At 48.4% G+C, this 21963-nt stretch overlaps 1 protein-coding gene across 1 annotated transcript in view; it reads right to left on the bottom strand.

The window, feature by feature from the left end:
• LOC144595456 (interleukin-13 receptor subunit alpha-2-like) overlaps positions 1–21963 on the bottom strand; it is a 60801-nt gene that overhangs the window by 24595 nt on the left and 14243 nt on the right. Inside the window, exon 2 of the mRNA XM_078402964.1 lies at positions 4571–4718. Within this exon, the coding sequence (XP_078259090.1) occupies positions 4571–4658 (88 nt within the window). The 5' untranslated portion in view covers positions 4659–4718. The remainder of the gene's footprint in view (positions 1–4570; positions 4719–21963) is intronic.

Genomic DNA, 21963 nt, shown 5'->3' with positions numbered 1-21963 from the left:
CTGTGGTGATGGTGTTGGTAGACCAGGTAAGATCCTCTGCGATGTGCGTACCCAGGAACCTGAAAGCTGGTACCCTTTCCACACAGACCCCATTGATGTAGAGTGGGTCGTAATCTACACTGGTTTTTCTAAAGTCAATTATAAGTTCCTTTGTTTTGGAGGAGTTCAGGACCAGATTGTTCACTGAACACCATGCTGCCAGCCTTTGGATTTCATCCCTATAGGCTGTCTCATCTCCTTCTGAGATGAGTCCAACCACAGTCGTGTCATCCGCGAACTTGATGATGGTGTTGGTGGGATGGGTGGGGGCGCAGTCGTGAGTGTAGAGGGAGTAAAGGATGGGGCTCAACACACAGCCCTGTGGTGAGCCGGTGCTCAGTGTAATGGTGGAGGAGAGGTGAGGGCCTATTTTGACGGTCTGGGGGCGGTTGGTCAGGAAGTCCTTGATCCATTGGCAGATGGTTTGGGAAAATCCAAGGTCGGAAAGTTTGGTGACCAGTCTGCTCGGGATGACCGTGTTAATCAGCTTAGATTAGTTTAGTTTAGTTTAAAGATATAGTACGGAAACAGGTATCACAAAATGCTGGAGTAACTCAGCAGGTCAGGCAGCATCTCAGCGGAGAAGGAATGGGTGACGTTTCGGGCCGAGACCCTTCTTCAGACTGAATCAGTCTGAAGGGTCTCGACCCGAAACGTCACCCATTCCTTTTCTCCTGAGATGCTGCCTGACCTGCTGAGTTACTCCAGCATTTTGTGATACCTTCGATTTGTACCAGCTTCTGCAGTTATTTTCCTCCACTAGCACGGAAACAGGCCCTTCGGCCCACCGAGTCCACGCCGACCAGTGATCTCCGCACACTAACACTAGGGGAAATTTACAATTATACTGAGCCAACTAACCTCCAAGCCTGTGCATCTTTGGAGTGTGAAACCAGAGATCCTGGGGAAAACCCACGCAGGTCGCAGGGAGAACATACTAACTCCATACGGACAGCACCCGTAGTCAGGATCGAACTCTACCACTGTGCCACTGTGTCGCCTAAATTAGCTACCTGTCATGTGAATAGATTGTTCACATTCATTTAAGAGTTGGCGGCATGGTGGCGCAGCGGTAGACACTTGAGACAGTGAGGTAGGTTGGGAGATCAAGACTGTACTCTCAGCTTATGAGAAATTCATTCAGTGGTGTAGGAACAAATGGACAGACCATGTAGAATTGGTGTTCGTAGTAGTGGCCGATTTATGAAAACTAGTGCACACCTGGAGACCAGTTAAAGCTGATCTCCTGAGTGTGACTTTGTTACAGCTTTTACATTCTCAGCTGACAAGATTACACAGAAACTCGATGAACAGTAAAACTAGGCCCCGGTTACAGAACGGAGGTTACAGAAATGCTTAATTAGGTAACAAACTATGTCTTGATTACGGACTAAAATGTCTAACTTAGTTGACAGTAGATCTAATTTTCTGTTACAAGGATGGTGCACACTATAACATAATAAAGTTCCAGAGACTTGTGTGTCGACACTACTGCATTCCATGTCTCTACTTTTAGACTGGGAAGATCTCGGAGAAAACCCACACTCCAAACGAAGGACAGGTTTTGTAGGTTAGTTGGCTTGGTATAAATGTAAATTGGCTCCAATGTGTATAGGATAGTGTTAATGTGCGGCGATCGCTGGCCGGTGTGGACTTGGTTGGCTGAAAGGCCTGTTTTCACACTGTATCTCTAAACTAAACTAAACAAAACTTCATGTTGCCTTGGGAAAGCAGCCTAAATAATCAAAGATCACTCACTCCCTCTTCTCAGGATAGTTTGTCTGTTTGTTTTTATGTCTTGACTGTTTTTGTAAAGCGTCTTTGAGCATTTGGAAAAGCGCTATAAAAAATAAATGTTTATTATTATTATTATTATTATTATTCTCCCCTCTCCCTTTGGGCTGAAGGATCAGATGTTTGAAAGCACGTCCCACCAGATTCAAGAGCAGTTTCTTGCCCCTTACTATCAGACTACTTGTTGCAGGGGGTAGAATAGTGCATGCTAGTAAATAGGGATGTGGATTGTGCTAATGTGATGACTGGGAACCGAAGACAAAGTCTAAAAGTAGAGACATGGAGTGCAGTAGTGTCGACACACAAGTCTCTGGAACTTTATTATGTTATAGTGTGCACCCATCTTTGTAACAGAAAATTAGATCTACAGTCAGCTAAGTTAGACATTTTAGTCTGTAGTCTGAGAAAGTTTTTTTTCACACAGAGTGGTGAGTCTGTGGAATTCTCTGCCACAGAAGGTAGTTGAGGCCAGTTCATTGGCTATATTTAAGAGGGAGTTAGATGTGGCCCCTGTGGCTAAAGGGATCAGGGGTATGGAGAGAAGGCAGGTACAGGATACTGAGTTGGATGATCAGCCATGATCATATTGAATGGCGGTGCAGGCTCGAAGGGCCGAATGGCCTACTCCTGCACCTATTTTCTATGTTTCTATGTTTCTATCAAGACATAGTTTGTTACCTAATTAAGCTTTTCTGTAACCTCCGTTCTGTAACCGAGGCCTAGTTTTACTGTTCATCGAGTTTCTGTGTAATCTTGTCAGCTGAGAATGTAAAAGCTGTAACAAAGTCACACTCAGGAGATCAGCTTTAACTGGTTTCCAAGTGTGCACCAGTTTTAATAAATCGGCCATTTCTACGAACACCAATTCCACATGGTCTGTCCATTTGTTCCTACACCACTGAATGAATTTCTCATAAGCTGAGAGTACAGTCTTGATCTCCCAACCTACCTCACTGTGGCCCTTGCTCATTTTTATCTGCACTTTCTCTGTAACTGTAATGCTATAATACCATACTGTGCACGCTGGTATTTTTCTCTTTGCACTACTTGCTGTACTTGTGTACGGCTTGTTTTAGTTTAGTTTAGTTCAGTTTGGAAATACAGCATGGAAACAGGCCCTTTGGCCCACCCACGAAATCCGCGCCGGCCTGCGTTCTCCGCACATTAACACTATCCTGCACAAACTAGGGACAATTTACATTGATGCCAAGCCAATTAACCTACAAACCGGTACGTCTTTGGAATGTAGGAGGAAACTGAAGATCTCGGAGATAATCCACGCGGTCACGGGTAGAATGTACAAACTCCGTTGTCGGGATCGAACCTGTGTATCTGGTGCTGTAAGCGTTGTAAGGCAGCAACTCTGCCACTGCGCCACCGTGCCGCCGTTTTGACTGGATAGCATACAGTTTTTTTCTGTGCCTTGTTACGTGACAATAATAATGAATTCCCGGTGTTTGTTTTTTGCAATAAGCTACCAATGCTCCATCTGTGCCATCGAGAGAGGCTAGAACTGTATTCTTGAGGAGTAGGTAGCCGAGGAGTGATCTCAGAAGTGTATAGAAACATACGTGGAATAGATAAGGTGACTCCTGAGATATAGAAAGTGATCATTAAGCTGGCAAGGATGCAGAGAAGATTTAGAACGAATGTTGGTCGGACTCGAGGGCCTGATCTGTCAAGATAAGTTGGGCAGGACTCTGTCTTTATTCCATGGAGTTCAGGAGGCTGAGAGTAATCTAACAGAGATACATAAAATCACAAGGGAAATAGATAGTGTGAAAGCACCGAGTCTTTTAGAGTGAGTGAATCAAGAACCAGGTGAGATTTTGGGTCAGGACCCTTATTCAGACTGATGGAACGAGGAGGAGATAGGTGGTAGAAAGAGGTGGTGGGATGGGGTGGGAAAAGAGCGGGCAAGTGAAAGGTACATCCAGTTTGAGGTTCTCCACCCTCAGTTCGTCCTAACCACCCTTCCTTATCAATTAGTGGCGGATTTAATAACTTCCATCAACACTTTTAATATATGTCCAAAAACTATTTACTCTGTGGCAAGGAAATATTAAAACAACAGATCTAAGTATTAAGGAATGATCTTATAGAGCTGTACAAAATCATGAGGGGAATAGATCGGGTCGACGCACAGATTCTCTTGTCAAGAGTAGGGGAATCGAGAACCAGAGGACAAAGGTTTAAGGTGAGGGGGGAACCATTTAATAGAATGCATTCAAGAGAGAGCGAGATAGAGCTCTTGAGGATAGCGGAGTCAGGGGGTATGGGGAGAAGGCAGGAACGGGGTACTGATTGAGAATGATCAGCCATGATCACATTGAATGGTGGTGCTGGCTCGAAGGGCCGAATGGCCTACTTCTGCACCTATTGTTTATTGTCTAACCAGAGGGGTAACTATTTCACACAAAGGGTGGTGGGTGTATGGAACAAGTTGCCAGAGGAGGTAGTTGAGGCAGGGACTGTCACAATGTTTAAGAAATATTTAGACAGGTACATCGATAGGACAGGTCTAGAGCGATATGGCCCAAACGCAGGCAGGTATGACTAGTGTAGATGACACACGTTGGCCAGTGTGGGCAAGTTAGACCGAAGGGCCTGTTTCCATGCTGTAAGTCTCTATGAACCAATGACTATGTATGTAGAAATGAGGTGAAACAAAAGGTGAAACTTGGCTTAAACAAAACAGGCAAACAAACTTTTTATTAAATAAATGGTCAATACTTACTACGATTATCTGTGTGATCTGGACTATTATCTTTTGATCCATTTGATAATGCAAAGAAGATTGCAAGAGAAGCAGTTAAAAGGATCATGATGGAGATCACGATGCAACACTGTCAGTTCAGAAATGACAATTTGGGTAATAAAAAGCTCTGAAAATAAAAGGAAATAAAACGACGTTATTAAATTGAGAACAGAGTTTCAAACGGATTGAGTTATATTGCTTGTTGTTAAACTGACGCTCAGTTAGTAAGTGGGTCACAGTGGCCCCATTGCAGAAGCATCCACATCGCGGGGCTGAAAACTGGAAGTGCCCTGACCTCATTCTGCTGCCACCACCGTCTATTGTGCAAGTGATGGCTCCCACTGATTGTCGCCGGAGGCTTGCGCCCTTTTCAGGACGGACGATGACAGTGACGTAACATTTGAAGGGAGAGGGGGGGAGGGAGGGGAGGGAGTGGGGAGGAGAGGGTGCTGCACCAATACAGGAGTGGTTTGGGCCCAACGAGTCCACTTGGCTCCCTGTACGGTACAGAATCAACTTCAAGCTCCTCCTATTCACATATAAAGCCCTAAATGGACATTCCCCCCCCTATATCAAAAATCTTCTAACCCACCTCTCTAACTCAGGTCGGCCGACTTGGGGCTACTCACTATCCCGCGGTCTAGGCTTAAGCTCAGGGGTGACCGCGCTTTTGCGGTTGCAGCTCCTAGACTGTGGAACAGCATCCCTCTCCACATCAGAACTGCCCCCTCCATCGACTCCTTTAAGTCCAAGCTCAAAACCTACTTCTACTCCCTAGCGTTTGAGGCCCATTGAGGAGGCGCTGTGAACTGTTTTGTATGTGCTGTGATGTTTGTGTGCTACTGTATGTTTCATTTTTTCCTTAGTACCTAATCAGATGTACAGCACTTTGGTCAACGTGGGTTGTTTTTAAATGTGCTATACAAATAAAATTGACTTGACTTGACTTGACTTGGTCTAGTGTCAGATTAAAATCAAAAGATATCATCTATATGCAGAGGTGAAAGTAACTTACATATCTTACTGGCATGGTTGTATCACTAACTTTGCAGATAGCAGTTTACTGATTGTATCTGCTGCTTCCTTACCAATACCCCACCCGATCTTGTAGCAGTGAACTTTCATCCCTTCGATAAATAGGGCCGAAAGGAATTCCAAAAATGTTATTCCCATTATAGGCACCATGCATAAAATAATATTTCTCCAAGGATTCGGCCAGATTTTGACCATTTGTACATTACTGCAGATATATATCCAGCAACGATAATACCGAATGTTACACTGACATTTTAAATCGAGTGTTAAGATAAAGCTTTCCCACCCTTCATAGATGGCATTTTCGGCAGTCCAATAGTTCTGTGCATTTTTGTTCGTGTACTTGCCTGAAACCCTATTTCACGGCAGTATCATACCCGCCTCTACCACCATCCCAGCCAGCGTGTTCCAGTGCGCCATGCACATCTCCTTTCAACTTTGCCCACTTTCACTTTAAACCTATGCCCTCTTGCCTTTGAACGTGAGCAGCATGTGTCATTTTGTGCAATCCAGTTTTACAGACCAAGTGTGATTATTACAAAATAAAATCACCGAATAGCTACAGTGCATCACGAAAGGAAGGTCTTTTTGGTCCATTGAGTTCATATTGACTCTACATAAGAGTAATTCACCAAGTTCATCTCTAAGATAGACACAAAATGCTGGAGTAATTCAGCGGGTCAGGCAGCATCTCTGGACAAAAAGGAATGGGTAACGTTCAGGTCGCAACTGTTCTTCACCTGCTGAGTTTAGTTTAGTTTAGTTTAGTTTAGTTTAGAGATTCAGCGTGGAAACAGGCCCTTCGACCCACCGAGTCCACGCCGACCAGCGATCCCCGCACATTAACACTGTCCTACACACACGAGGGACAATTTACACTTCTAACAAGCCAATTAATCTACAAATCTGTACGTCTTTGGAGTGTGGGAGGAAAGTGAAGATCTCGGAGAAAACCCACGCAGGTCACGGGGGGAGGGTACAAATTCCGTACAGACAGCGCCCGTAGTCAGGATCGAACCCGGGTCTCCGGCGCTGGAAGGCAGCAACTCTACCGCTGCGCCACCAGGCTGCCTCCAGCATTTTTTAAACACACTGGTGGGTGCCTGGAACACGCAGTCAGGGATGGTGGTCGAGGCAGATATGATATTGCCATTAAAGAGCGTTTCAGACAAGCACATGGATATACTGGGAATATGATGGTGGGGGGGGGGGGGGGGGGGGTTTACTGATCATGTGCAAACTGATGAGATGAATTTACTTGGCATTATGTTTGGTACTTAGATGCCCGTTCCCGCAATGTACTTTTCATGAGGTCATAAGTTGCAAGAGCCATCAAGTCAACTCCGCCATTCAATCATGGCTGATCTATCTCTCCCTCTTAACCCAATTCTCCTGCCTTCTCCCTATAACCCCTGACACACGTACTAATCCAGAATCTGTCGATCTACACCTTAAAAAATATCCATTGGCGGAGGGGAGGGGTGGGGGGGAGGAGGGGTGTGGAGGGAGGGAAGGGAGGGGGGTGGAGGGGGCAGAGGGGAGGGGGGAGTGGGGGGGAGGGGGGGTGGGGGAGGAGAGGGTGCTGCATGAATGCAGGAGAGGAAAACCTAGGGGGAGAGGGGGAGGGAGAAGGGGAGGGAGAGAGGGGGAGGGAGAGAAGGGGGGGAGAGGGAGGAGGGGAGGGAGGTGGAGGGAGAGGGGGAGGGAGAAGGGGAGGGAGAGAGGGGGAGGGAGAGAAGGGGGGGAAAGGGGGAGGGAGGAGGGGAGGGAGGTGGAGGGAGAGGGGGGGAGGAAGAGGGGGGAGAGAGAGGGGGAGGGAGAGGGGGAGGGAGAGATGGGAGGAGGAGGGAGGGAGGGAGGGAGAGAGAGGGAGGGAGAGAGAGGGAGGGAGCGGGGGAGAGAGAGAGGGGAGAGGGAGGGAGGGAGGGAGGGAGGGAGGGAGGGAGGGAGGGAGGGAGGGAGGGAGGGAGGGAGGGAGGGAGGGAGGGAGGGAGGGAGGGAGGGAGGGAGGGAGAGAGGGGGGAGAGAGGGGGGGAGGGACAGGGGGAGGGAGAGGGGGAGGGAGAGGGGGGGAGGGAGAGAGGGGTAGGGAGAGAAGGGGAGGGAGAGAAGGGGTGGGAGAGAGGGGGAGGGAGGGAGAGGAGGGAATGGGGAGGAGAGGAATGCAGGAGTAGTTTGGGCCCAACGAGTCCACTTGGTCTAGTGTCAGATTAAAATCAAAAGATATCATCTATATGCAGAGGTAAAAGTAACTTACATATCTTACTGGCATGGTTGTATCACTAACTTTGCAGATAGCAGTCTACTGATTGTATCTGCTGCTTTCTTACCAATACCCCGCCTGATCTTGTAGCAGTAAACTTTCATCCCTTCGATAAATAGGGCCGAAAGGAATTCCAAAAATGTTATTCCCATTATAGGCACCATGCATAAAATAATATTTCCCCAAGGATTCGGCCAGATTTTGAACATTTGTACATTACTGCAGATATCCAGAGTACGCAGTCATTTTCCTTTGGAAGATCTGTATGGAGTCAAATTAGTGCTAATACTGAATGTTACACTGACATTTTTAATCAAGTGTTAAGATGAAGCTTTCCTACCCTTCATAGATTTGGAGCTTTGGATAAGACATGCTTGGAAGGTTATGGGCCAAAGGCGGGCAGGTGGGAGTAGTGTAGCTGTGACATTGTTGGCCGGTGTGGGCAAGTTGGGACGAAGGGCCTGTTTCCACGCTGTATCACTCTATGTCTATGACTCTATGACTATATGACCTAATCTTAGAGACATAGCATCACACAGTGTGGAAACAGGCCCAACTTGCCCATGCCGATCAACAAGCCCCATGTTCACTAGTCCCACCTGCCGGCGTTTGGCCCATATCCTTCTAAACCTATGGTATTCGTGTCCCTATTTAATTGTTTCTTAAACTTTGTGATAGTACCTAAAATCAGTACCCCGTTCCTGCTTTTTCACAGAGGATGGTGGGTGTAAGGAACGAGCTGTCAGTGGAGGTAGGAAAAAAAACTGCAGATGCTGGTTTAAATCGAAGGTAGACACAAAATGCTGGAGTAACTCAGCGGGTCAGGCAGCACCTCGGGAGAGAAGGAATGGGTGATGTTTTGTGTCTACCTTCGATTTAATCCACCATCTGCAGGTTTTTTTTCTCCTAAACAATGAATGAAAGGTATGCAAAAATTATCGATGGTAAATGAAACAGGGTGCTTGTTGGGTGAAAATGAGAAGCTAGTGTGATTTGGGTGGGGTGAGTGAAACCAATATTCATACCACTGGGCTGTAAGCTGCCCAAGTGAAATATGAGATGCTGCTCCTCCGATTTGCGTTTAGCCTGACTCTGACAATAGAGGAGAGTTTCAAGAGGTGGACTCTCATACATCGGCGAGATCAAACGCAGACTGGGCGATCGCTTCGCGGGACACCTTCACTCAGCCCTCCTGAACCTACCTGATCTCCCGGTTGCTAGACACTTTAATTCTCTCTCCCATTCCTACACAGACCTTTCTGTCCTTGGTCTCCTCCATTGTCAGAGTGAGGCTAAATGCAAATAGGAGGAACAGCATCTCATATTTCGCTGAGTTGCTCCAGCTTTCTGTGCCTATCTTCAGTTTGAAGCAGCATTTGCAGTTCCTTCTTACACAATGCATATTTCTGCCTTTCAGGTGAGGCAGAGGTTCACATGCACCTCCTCCAGCCTCATCTACTATATCTGTTCTTCGAGGTGTGGACTCTTGTGCGTCGGTGAGACCAAACGTAGACTGGGCGATGGTTTTGCTGAATACATTCACCCAGTCCGATTCAGGGTGGCATTGATTCAGGGGTGCAGAGTGGTGCAGCGGTAGAGTTGCTGCCTTACAGCGCCAGAGATCCGGGGTGCTGTCAGTAAGGAGTTTGTACGTTCTTCCCGTGACCTGCGTGGGTTTTCTCCAAAATCTTCAGTTTCCGCCCAAACTCCAAAGACGTGCAGGTTTGCAGGTTAATTGGCTTTGGTTTGTAAACTTGGCGTAAGTATAAATTATCCCTCGTGTGTTAATATGCGGGTATCGCTGGTCAGTGCGGGCTCGGTGGGCCGAAGGGCCTGTTTCCGCGCTGTATCTCTAAACTAAACTAAACTGTCCGCCTGGAACTACCTGATCTCCTGGTCGCCAAACACTTTAATTCCCCTTCCCATTCCCACACTGACCTTTCTGACCCAGGCCTCCTCCATTGTCAGAGTGAGGCTAATTGGAGGAACAGCATCTCATACTTCGCTTGGGCAACTTACAGCCCAATAATTTGAAAATTGATTTCTCTAACATCAAATAACTCCTGCATCCCCTCTCTCTCCATCCCTCCCCCACCCAAGTCATACCAGGTTCAAAGTCGTCTTGTTGAGTCTCATTGTCTGTACTCGTTTTGACCTCGCCCATAGCTAACAAAGGCCTGTCTCCTTTATTTATCATCGTTACTTTTGTGCACATCTTTCATTCATCTATCTACATCACCGTCTATACCTCTCGTTTCCCTTTCCTCCGACTCTCAGTTTGAAGAAGAGGTTCTCGACCCAAAACGTCACCTATTCCTTTTCTCCAGGGATGCTGCCTGACCCACTGAGTTACTCCAATTTGGTGTGTCTATCTTCGGTTTAAACCAGCATCTGCAGTTCCTTCTTACACACGAAGAGTGCATTGTGCTCAGTTCTGGGCACCATGTTACAGGAAAGATGTTGCTAAATTGGATAGGGCACAGAGACGATTTACGAGGATATTGCCAGGACTCGATGGGCTGAACCATCGGGAGAGGTTGAGTGGGCTGGGACTTTATTCCCCAGAGCGCAGGAGGCTGAGTGGTGACCGTATAGAAGTGTACGAAGGCACTGGGGAAATAGGCAGCGTGAACTCCCCTCCATTGACAAGAAGACACAAGGAATTTTGAATGCACAGAGTATTTTACCAAGATTAGGGGAATCAAACGGCAAAGGACGTAGGTTTAAGATAAGAGGGGCAGAATTTAATAGAAACCCGAGGGACAGGTTTTTCACAGAGGATGGTGGGTGTAAGGAACGAGCTGTCAGTGGAGGTAGGAAAAAAAACTGCAGATGCTGGTTTAAATCGAAGGTAGACACAAAATGCTGGAGTAACTCAGCGGGTCAGGCAGCATCTCGGGAGAGAAGGAATGGGTGACGTTTCGGGTCGAGACCCTTCTTCAGACTGAAGAAGGGTCTCGACCCGAAACGTCACCCATTCCTTCGCTCCCGAGATGCTGCCTGACCCATTTTGTGTCTACTTTCATTCATTGTTCTTTATCTCTCCACGTCATCTTCTCTATCTCTCGTTTCCCTTATTCCCTAACCAGTCTGATGAGGGGATCTCGACCCGAAACGTCTCCCATTCCTTCTCTCCAGAGATGCTGCCTGTCCCGCTGAGTTACTTCAGCTTTTTGTGTCCATCTTAGGCAGAATGCAATCTTCTCTGGGCTGAGATGATCGTCTGAAACGCACGCAGCTGATGGGATGGGGAAGGGGGAGGGGGAAAGCGGTGAGGAGTGTGGTGAACATAGGAAGTACCCGTGAGCATGTACGCGCTAGGGAGTCATAGCGGTTTCTTGTTTATTGACACAGTTTTGTGTGTTGACTCTGGCACTTAAGGGATGGAAAAGAAAATACAAGTTGCAGCAGAAGTCTTCTTATCATCCTTCTGATCTTTGCGAGCGGTTGAAGTGAGAATCGGGCTTCAATTCTTGGTATTAGCTTTAGTGGGACTAACAATGTGATATCGAAGAGAGGTTTTGAGCGTATAAAAAGCAAGCAATTCCTGCTAATAGACAATAGACAATAGACAATAGGTGCAGGAGTAGGCCATTCGGCCCTTCGAGCCAGCACTGCCATTCAATGTGATCATGGCTGATCATTCTCAATCAGTACCCCGTTCCTGCCTTCTCCCCATACCCCCTGACTCCGCTATCCTTAAGAGCTCTATCTAGCTCTCTCTTGGATGCATTTATAATTAATCATTTATAATTTCACAGGAACAGTGACAGATAATCTGCAAAGACTGCCAAACGCTGTCCTTTACTTTAGCTTAGCTTAGTTTAGTGGTACGGCACGATACAGGCTCTTTGGCCCACTGAGCTGCACAGGGAACAGAGAAGATTTATGAGGATGTTGCCAGGACTAGAGGGTCTGAGCTCTAGGGAGAGGTTGAGTAGGCTGGGACTCTATTCCCTGGAGCGCAGGAGGATGAGCGGTGATCTTATAGTGGGAGGAAAAGATCGCCAAGATGGCACAGAGTCGCATGCCCTGTGCGAGAGTAGGTGAATCAAGGGCTAGAGGACATAGGTTTAAGGTGAAGGGGAAAAGATTTAATATGAATCTGAGGAGTAGCTTTCGCACACAAAGGGTGGGGTGTATATGGAACAAGCTGCAAGAGGAGGGAGTTGAGGCTGGGACTATCCCAATGTTTAAGAAACAGTTAGACAGGTACATGGATAGGACAGGTTTGGAGGGATATGCACCAAACGCAGGCAAGTGGGACTAGTGTAGCTGGGACATGTTGGCCGGTGTGGGCAAGTTGGGCTGAAGGGCCTGTTTCCATGCTGTATCACTCTATGACTACGAGTCCGCGCCCACCAGTGATCCCCGCGCACAAACACTATCCTACACACACTAGGGACAATTTACAATTATACCAAGCCAATTCACCTACAAACCTGGACTTCTTTGGAGGGAGGACCCGGAGAAACCCCACGCAGGTCACGGGGAGAACGTGCAAACTCTGCCCAGACAGCACCCGTCGTTAGGATCGAACCCGGGTCCCTGGGGCTGTAAGGTAACAGCTGTACCGCTATATCCCTGTACCGCCCCCAGATCTAATCTTTCCCAGGGCAGCACCTTTAAGCACCCACTCACCCTATGTTGTCTGTGACTTGAACCCACGAACATTCTAACTCCAAGGAAAGTCTCCAACCCACCGAGCCATGGCCAACTTCCTTTTGTAGAGTCATAGAATCATAGAATGATCCAGCGTGGAAACAGGCCCTATGGCCCAACTTGCCCACACCGGCCAACATGTCCCAGCTACACTAGTCCCACCTGCCAGCATTTGGTCCATATCCCTGCAAACCTGTCCAATCCATGTACCTATCTAACTGCTTCTCAAATGTTGGGATAGTCCCTGCCTCAACATTTAAAAATACATAGAAACATAGAAAATGGATGCAGGAGGAGGCCATTTGGCCCTTTGAGCCAGCACCACCATTCATTGGGATCATGGCTGATCATCTACAATCAATAACCTGTGCCTGCCTTCTCCCCATGTCCCTTGATTCCACTAGTCCCTAGAGCTCTATCTAACTCTCTTTTAAACTCATCCAGTAAATTGGCCTCCACTGCCTTCTGTGGCAGAGAATTCCACTAATTCGCACCTCCCTGGGTGAAAAAGTTTCTTCTCACCTCAGTTTTAAATGGGGGTATGGGGAGAAGGCAGGAGCTGGGTACTGATTGAGAATGATCAGCCATGATCACATTGAATGGCAGTGCTGGCTCAAAGGGCCGAATGGCCTTCTCCTGCACCTATTGTCTATTGTCTATCGTCTATTGTCTATAAATGGCCTCCCCTTTATTATTAGACTGGGTCCCCTGGTTCTGCTCAGGTACATGGATAGGATACCTGGGTGACCAATTAAGGTTTGAACCAACTATTGAACAGGCTTCCTCAAGAATAGAATCACTGAAATGTTTGTGCGTGTGGTACACATGCAGGAAGAATGAACACAAATAATAACAATAGACAATAGACAATAGACAATAGGTGCAGGAGTAGGCCATTCAGCCCTTCGAGCCAGCACCGCCATTCAATGCGATCATGGCTGATCACTCTCAATCAGTACCCCGTTCCTGCCTTCTCCCCATACCCCCTCACTCCGCTATCCTTAAGAGCTCTATCCAGCTCTCTCTTGAAAACATCCAACGAACTGGCCTCCACTGCCTTCTGAGGCAGAGAATTCCACACCTTCACCACTCTCTGACTGAAAAAGTTCCTCCTCATCTCCGTTCTAAATGGCCTACCCCTAATTCTTAAACTGTGGCCCCTTGTTCTGGACTCCCCCAACATTGGGAACATGTTTCCTGCCTCTAATGTGTCCAATCCCCTAATTATCTTATATGTTTCAATAAGATCCCCCCTCATCCTTCTAAATTCCAGTGTATACAAGCCCAATCGCTCCAGCCTTTCAACATACGACAGTCCCACCATTCCGGGAATTAACCTAGTGAACCTACGCTGCACGCCCTCCATAGCAAGAATATCCTTCCTCAAATTTGGAGAACAAAACTGCACACAGTACTCCAGGTGCGGTCTCACCAGGGCCCGGTACAACTGTAGAAGGACCTCTTTGCTACTATACTCAACTCCTCTTGTTACGAAGGCCAACATTCCATTGGCTTTCTTCACTGCCTGCTGTACCTGCATGCTTCCTTTCATTGACTGATGCACTAGGACACCCAGATCTCGTTGAACTCCCCCTCCTCCTAACTTGACACCATTCAGATAATAATCTGCCTTTCTATTCTTACTTCCAAAGTGAATAACCTCACACTTATCTACATTAAACTGCATCTGCCATGTATCCGCCCACTCACACAACCTGTCCAAGTCACCCTGCAGCCTTATTGCATCTTCCTCACAATTTACACTACCCCCCAGCTTAGTATCATCTGCAAATTTGCTAATGGTACTTTTAATCCCTTCGTCTAAGTCATTAATGTATATCGTAAATAGCTGGGGTCCCAGCACCGAACCTTGCGGTACCCCACTGGTCAATGCCTGCCATTCCGAAAGGGACCCATTTATCCCCACTCTTTTCTTTCTGTCTGTCAACCAATTTTCTATCCATGTCAGTACCCTACCCCCAATACTATGTGCCCTAATTTTGCCCACTAATCTCCTATGTGGGACCTTGTCGAAGGCTTTCTGAAAGTCGAGGTACACCACATCCACTGAATCTCCCCTGTCAATTTTCCTAGTTACATCCTCAAAAAATTCCAGTAGATTTGTCAAGCATGATTTCCCCTTCGTAAATCCATGCTGACTCGGAATGATCCCGTTACTGCTATCCAAATGCTCAGCAATTTCGTCTTTTATAATTGACTCCAGCATTTTCCCCACCACTGATGTCAGACTAACTGGTCTATAGTTACCCGTTATTTGTTTCCATCAGGGCTGTGGTCAGTGGTCTGCAAATAGAAACAAGGTGTAAAAGATTTGTAATCTTACGCCATTTGTGGCTGAGCTAGCAAAACCCTTGATGACTCCACCATTTTTTTAAGATAAACACCAGACACTGGGGTAACTCAGCTGAGTTACTCCAGCATTTTGCGTCTATCTTTGGTATAAAACAGCACCTGCAGTTCCTTGTTATCCCAGCATTCACCCAGTTGTGTTTCTTGTTTGATCTGCATCCTTGGAATTAAGTAATTTCTTTTGAGAAATGGTACATTAGTTCATAGGTTTACGGGTGATAGGAGCAGAATTAGGCCATTCGGCCCATCATTTACTCCGCCATTCAATCACGACTGATCTATTTTTTTTTTTAGAGATACAGCGAGGAAACAGGCCCTTCGGCCCACCGAGTCCGCGCCGCCCAGCGATCCCCGCACATTAACACTATCATACATACACTAGGGACAATTTTTACATTTACCCAGTCAATTAACCTACAAACCTGCACGTCTTTGGAGTGTGGGAGGAAACCGAAGATCTCGGAGAAAACCCACGCAGGTCACGGGGAGAACGTACAAACTCTGTACAGACGGCGCCCATAGTCAGGATCGAACCTGAGTCTCCGGCGCTGCATTCGCTGTAAGGCAACAACTCTACCGCTGCGCCACCGTGCCACCCTATCTCTCCTTCCTAACCCCTTTTGTCCTGCTTTCTGCCCGTAACCCATGACACCCGTACTAATCAAGAATCTATCTATCTCTGCCTTAAAGATATCCATTGACTTGGCCTCCACAGCCTTCGCTGGCAATAAATTTCACAGTTTCACCACCCTCTGACTAAAGAAATTCCTCCTCATCTTCTTCCTAAAGTAACGTCCTTTCATTCTGAGGCTGTGACCTCTGGTCCTAGAATTCTCCCACTGGTGGAAACATCCTCTCCACAACCACTCTATCCAGGCCTTTCACTATTCGAGTACATAGTTAGAGAATTGCTTTAGCACAGGAAAGGGTAATTTGGGTCATCGACGGCAGGTTAGCGATGGAGGCAAGAAAATTGAAGATGCATCTGAACAGATTCTTGAATGAGGAAGTCACAAAAGGACATAGAGTTATTCCATAGGTCGTCTGGTGTGCTGGTGGGGCGAGCCACAGGTTGTTGCATGTGGCTAGTGCCCTGGTATAAATCCAGATGCTGCCGGCTAGCAATTTTTGCGAAAAAGGGAACGGAGTGCGTGAGCCTCCCCCTGCCAGTGCATAACCTCTGCATCATCAAGACAATAGGTGCAGGAGTAGGCCATTCGGCCCTTCAAGCCAGCACCACCATTCAATGTGATCATGGCTGATCATTCTCAATCAGTACCCCATTCCTGTCTTCTCCCCATACCCCCTGACTCCGCTATCCCTGAGAGCTTTATCTAGCTCTCTCTTAAATGCATTCAGAGAATTGGCCTCCACTGCCTTCTGAGGCAGAGAATTCCACAGATTCACAACTCTCTGACTGAATTTTTTTTTCCTCATCTCAGTTCTAAATGGCCTACCCCTTATTCTTAAACTATGGCCCCTTGTTCTGGACTCCCCCAACATTGGGAACATGTTTCCTGCCTCTAACGTGTCCAACCCCTTAACAATCTTATACGTTTCGATAAGATCTCCACAGCCTCGCCGTTCCTCTGCAATCAGTCTATCGGGTCGAGAGGGGAATGCAGATGCCGGGAAAGTTTGTATTCCCATTTACCTGCCCAGGCTCTGCGGCCAAATCAAATGGAGAGGACACTTCTTCCTTGCTGGGCACAGCGAGATGTAACCACAGGTGAAAAATCCCCCCTCTCCAAGCAGGACAACACCAAGCCGCTCCATCATCTCTCGCGGATGGACGGTGCCAGTACAAGTCTGTGGAATTCTCTGCCTCAGAAGGCAGTGGAGGCCAATTCTCTGAATGCATTCAAGAGAGAGCTAGATAGAGCTCTTAAGGATAGCGGAGTCAGGGGGTATGGGGAGAAGGCAGGAACGGGGTACTGATTGAAAATGATCAGCCATGATCACATTGAATGGTGGTGCTGGCTCGAAGGGCCGAATGGCCTCCTCCTGCACCTATTGTCTATTGTCTATTGTCTAAGTACAGTGTCTGAGTTAAGTTTCATTTGCCATTCCTGTGCTCACCATCCCTACTGATTGATGTAGATCCTTTTGTAAACTTAGGTATCTATTCTAACTATCCACTATACCAAGCAATTTTGGTGTAATCTGCAAATTTACTAACATAGTTTAACTACATAGTTTAACTACATTGTAATATACAGCAACGGCTTGGATGACAAAGAGCAATCGACCCAGCACTGACCCCTTACAGCAGTCCACTGATCACAAACCTCCTGTCATCAGAATTAGAGTCATGGAGTCATATTGTGGTGCAGTGTGGAAACAGGCCCTTCGGCCCAACTTGCCACACCGGCCAACATGTACCAGCTACACTGGTCCCACTTGCCTGCGTTTGGTCCATGTCCCTCCAAACTTGTCCAATCCATGTACCTGTCTGACTGTTTCTTAAACGTTGGGATAGTGCCACCCTCAACTACAATACAATACAATACAATACAATACAATATAATACAATATATCTTTATTGTCATTGTACCCAGGGGTACAACGAGATTGGGAATGCGCCTCCCATACGATGCAATAATTTAGGTAATTTAGACAGCAGCAACCCAACGAAACAAAACAGTTGTAACAGTTTTGGACAGGGTAAAGTGCAAGTTGATCTATGCGTTGTGGCCATCCGGCTCAGCAGGACCGGTTCATAGCAGCTATGGCCCTGGGGATGAAGCTGTTCCTGAGTCTGGAGGTGCGGGCATAGAAGGCCTTGTATCGTCTGCCCGATGGAAGGAGTTCGAACAGACTGTTGCAGGGGTGTGAAGAGTCTTTGTGGATGCTGGTGGCTTTTCTGAGGCATCGTGTGTTGTAGATGCCCTCCAAGTCTGGTAGCTGTGTTCCGATGGCCCTCTGAGCTCTATGGACTACCCGCTGTAGAGCTTTCCTTTCTGCCTCCGTGCAGCTGAGGTACCACACAGGGATGCCATGCGTTAGGATGCTCTCTATGGTGCAGCGGTAGAAGGTCGTCAGCAGCTGTTGGGGTAGACCAGACTTTTTCAGTGTTCTTAAGTAGAACAGTCTTTGTTGTACCTTCTTGACCAGCGCAGCAGTGTTATTGGACCATGTTAGGTCCTCCGAAATGTGAGTGCCCAGAAACTTGAAGCTGGACACTCTCTCCACACTGTCCCCGTTGATAGAGATCGGGGCATATTCCCCGTTATGTGACCTACGGAAGTTGATGATCAGCTCCTTGGTCTTGGTGGTATTTAGGGACAGGTTGTTATCCGAGCACCAGTCCGCCAGGTTCTGCACCTCCGCTCTGTATTTTGTTTCATCCCCGTTGATTACCTCCTCTGGCTGCTCATTCCATACACCCACCAACCTTTGTGTGAAAAGGTTTCCCCTCAGATTGCTATCAAATCTTTTCCCCTTCACCTTGAACCCATGTCCTCTGGTCCCCCATCCCCCCCCCCCCACTCTCGACAAGAGATTCTGTGCATCTGCGCAGTCTATTCCTCTCACGGTTCTCTTTGTCAACTGCACCGATTCCTTGTCTGTAATCACAGGATGCAGACTGTATACGAGAGGCAGACAGAAGCCGAGCTCCTTGCCAAAACTTGACTGACCTACTTGTCACAGTGATATTGGTGCCTTCCACACTCTGACCCGTAAAGTGTTTGACTGATCAGCTGAAGTAAGCTCCTTGCTTAAACAAAACACAAAGTGCTGGAGTAACTCAGCGAGTCAGGCAGCATCTCTGGAGAACAGGCTGCCCCAAAATTTAATACATTTAAATAATTTCAAGAATTCTAATTTAAAATATTTGTTTAACTGTTACAAAATTTCCCCGATAAACTACAGAGGAGTTGAATAACAGTTGGAGCAGTGGTAGGGTTGGTGCCTTACAGCGCCAGTGACCCGGGTTCAATCCTGACTACGGGTGCTGTCTGTACGGAGTTTGTGCGTTCTCCCCGTGACTTGCGTGGGTTTTCTCCGGGTGCTCTGGTTTCCTCCCACACTCCAAAGACGTGCGGTTTTGTAAGTTAATTGGCTTGGTAAAATTGGAAAATGTCCCTAGTGTGTAGGATAACTTTAGTGTGCAGGGATCGCTGGTCGGCGCGGACTTGGTGGGCCGAAGGGCCTGTGTCCGCGTTATTTCTCCGAACTAAACTAAACTAAACCAAACTAAAACTGGCAGTATTGCATAAATGGGATAGGTGCATATAAATACTTGGTCGAGACCCTTCTTCAGACTGAGAGTCAGGGGAAGAAGGAATCGAGAGTTGTAGAAGGTAAATGGAACTATGCAAAAAGAAACAATGATCAAGGAAAGGTGGAGCCCACAATGGTCCATTGTTGGCTGTGGGGTAGGTGATCACGGAAACTTAACAGGATGACAGTGAGACCGGTATGGTGACTAGGGTGGGGGAGGGGTGGAAGGTGAGGGGATGCAAGGGTAATTTGAACTTCGTTAAATCAATATTCATATCGCTGGGTTATAAGCCGCCCAAGGGAAATATGAGGTGCTGTTCCTCCAATTTGCGTCAGGCCTCACTCTGATAGTGGAGGAGGCCAAGGTTAGAATGGCCAGTATAGGAATGGGAGGAGGAGTTTGAGTCATTGTGGCATAGAGTGATACAGTGTGGAAACAGGCTCTTCTGCCCAACTTGCCCACACCGGCCAACATGTCCCAGCTACACTAGTCCCACCTGCCTGCATTTTGCCATATCCCTCCAAACCTATCCACGTACCTGTCTAAGTATTTCTCAAACGTTGGGATAATCCCAGCCTCAACTATCTCCTCTGGCAAACTTGTTCCACACACCAACCACCCATTGTGTGAAAAAATTACCGCTCAGATTCCAATTAAATCTTCTCCCCATCACCTTAAACCTATGTCCTCTGGTCCTCGATTCGCCTATTGAATATTGATTTATCTAACTTCAAATAACTCTTGCATCCCCTCTCTTGCCCTACTCTGGGCAAGAGACTCTGTGCATCTACCCGATCTATTCCTCTCATGATTTTATGGGCCTTTATAAAATCACCCCTCGTCTTCCTGTGCTCCAAAGAATAGAGACCCAGCCTACTCAACCTCTCCCTATAGCTCAGGCCCTCAGGTCCTGGCAACATCCTGGTGAAAAGTGAAAGTGTTTGGCAACTGGGAGATCGTCGAGGCCAAGGCGAACTGAGCAAAGGGCTAATCTTCAGGGAATTAATTCAAACAGGAGAAATCGCCATAGATGTCAACTTATTTACATCGGCGAAACCAAGCGCAGGCTCGGCGATCGCTTCGCTGAACACCTGCGCTCGGTCCGCATTAACCAAACTGATCTCCCGGCGGCTGAGCACTTCAACTCCCCCTCCCATTCCCAGTCTGACCTTTCTGTCATGGGCCTCCTCCAGTGCCATAGTGAGGCCCACCGGAAATTGGAGGAACAGCACCTCATATTTCGCCTGGGCAGCTTGCAGCCCAGTGGTACGAACATCGACTTCTCCAACTTTAGATAGTTCCTCTGTCCCTCTCTTCCCTGTTGTGATATTGCTGGGACTACTTTGTGTATCCAAGGACTACTTTGTATGCCTGTGTATATAAGTGATTGGGGTGATTAGGCGGTCACTCTGGATCCAGGCGGCCTTGGAATAAACAGCCTGGAGTTAAGCTCCACCATGATAACATCTTAAACATGTGTACTCGTGGTCCTTCCAGAGTCACAACAAAGGTACAACAAGTACCGGACCACGAAGTACAACATGGTGGCAGCGGCTTGGTGTTTCGCCTAGGGAGGGAATGAAGCATGCCCGAGCAGAAAAGGTTAAAAAGAAGAAAAAAAAGAAGAAGAAAAAAGCCCTGAAGGGAAACAAAACAAAAGAAAAGTTTCCAGCTCAGTACGGGACGTTTGGAGTGCATCCCGACAGGGCCAGTGTGAGTTGGTATAGTTACCTGCTCAGTAGTCGGCGCCGAGTTGCCGACGTGACGCTGCAAGCTGCTGAGGGAGATGCGTGTAGGCCCACGTCGCGCCCCAGCACCTGTGTAGGCCCGAGATTAGAAGCCTGCGACTGCTTCGCGGGGGAGAGACCGGGAGACCCGACACACGGAGATGTGCGGTGACCGGGGAAGACCGGGAGACCCGACACACACGGAGATGTGCGGTGACCGGGGAAGACCGACACCCATGGAGGTGTGCGGTGACCGGGGAAGACCGACACCCATGGAGGTGTGCGGTGACCGGGGAAGACCGACACCCATGGAGGTGTGCGGCAACTATAGGAGACCGGGAGACCCGACACCCACGGACGTGTGCGGTGACCGGGGAAGACCGACACCCATGGAGGTGTGCGGCGACCGGTAAGACCGGGAGACCCGACACCCATGGAGGTGTGCGGCGACCGGGAGAGCCCCGGGGGAGGCTGACACCTACGGAGGTGTGCGGCGACCGGGAGACCCGACACCCATGGAGGTGTGCGGTGACCGGAAAGACCGGGAGACCCGACACCCACGGAGGTGTGCGGTGACCGGGGAAGACCAACACCCACGGAGGTGTGCGGCGACCGGTAAGACCGACACCCACGGAGGTGTGCGGCGACCGGGGGAGGCTGACACCCACGGAGGTGTGCGGCGACCGGGAGAGCCCTGGAGGAGACCGACACCCACGGAGGTGTGCGGCGACCGGAGGGGGTCGGCGACCGGAGGGACCGACCACCCGCGGAGGTGCAGCGGCCGGTAAGGCCGAGCCACTGCGTACTTACCCAGGCGCGTCGACCGTAGAGTCGGGACGGCCCTGGGCCCGAGGCAGCGGCAGCGCGTTCGAATTTGAGCGGCAGCTGCCGGGAGCACCTGTGGGCGGGGCCAGCGGCAGCGCGTTCGAAAAGTTGAACGGCAGCTGCCGAGGAGCATTTGTGGGCGGGGCCAGCGCACCGCGATTACAGCAGTGCCAGCCCAGTAGTGGGAGCCCAGCAGTGCCAGCCCAGCAGTGAGAGCCCATCAGTGCCAACCCAGCAGTGGGAGCCCAGCAGTGCCAACCCAGCA

The sequence above is a fragment of the Rhinoraja longicauda genome, chromosome 7, assembly GCF_053455715.1.
Source record: "Rhinoraja longicauda isolate Sanriku21f chromosome 7, sRhiLon1.1, whole genome shotgun sequence".
Classification (NCBI taxonomy): Eukaryota; Metazoa; Chordata; class Chondrichthyes; order Rajiformes; family Arhynchobatidae; genus Rhinoraja; species Rhinoraja longicauda.
Note: the sequence above shows the minus strand (reverse complement) of the source record. Positions and strands in the feature narration are given on the sequence as shown.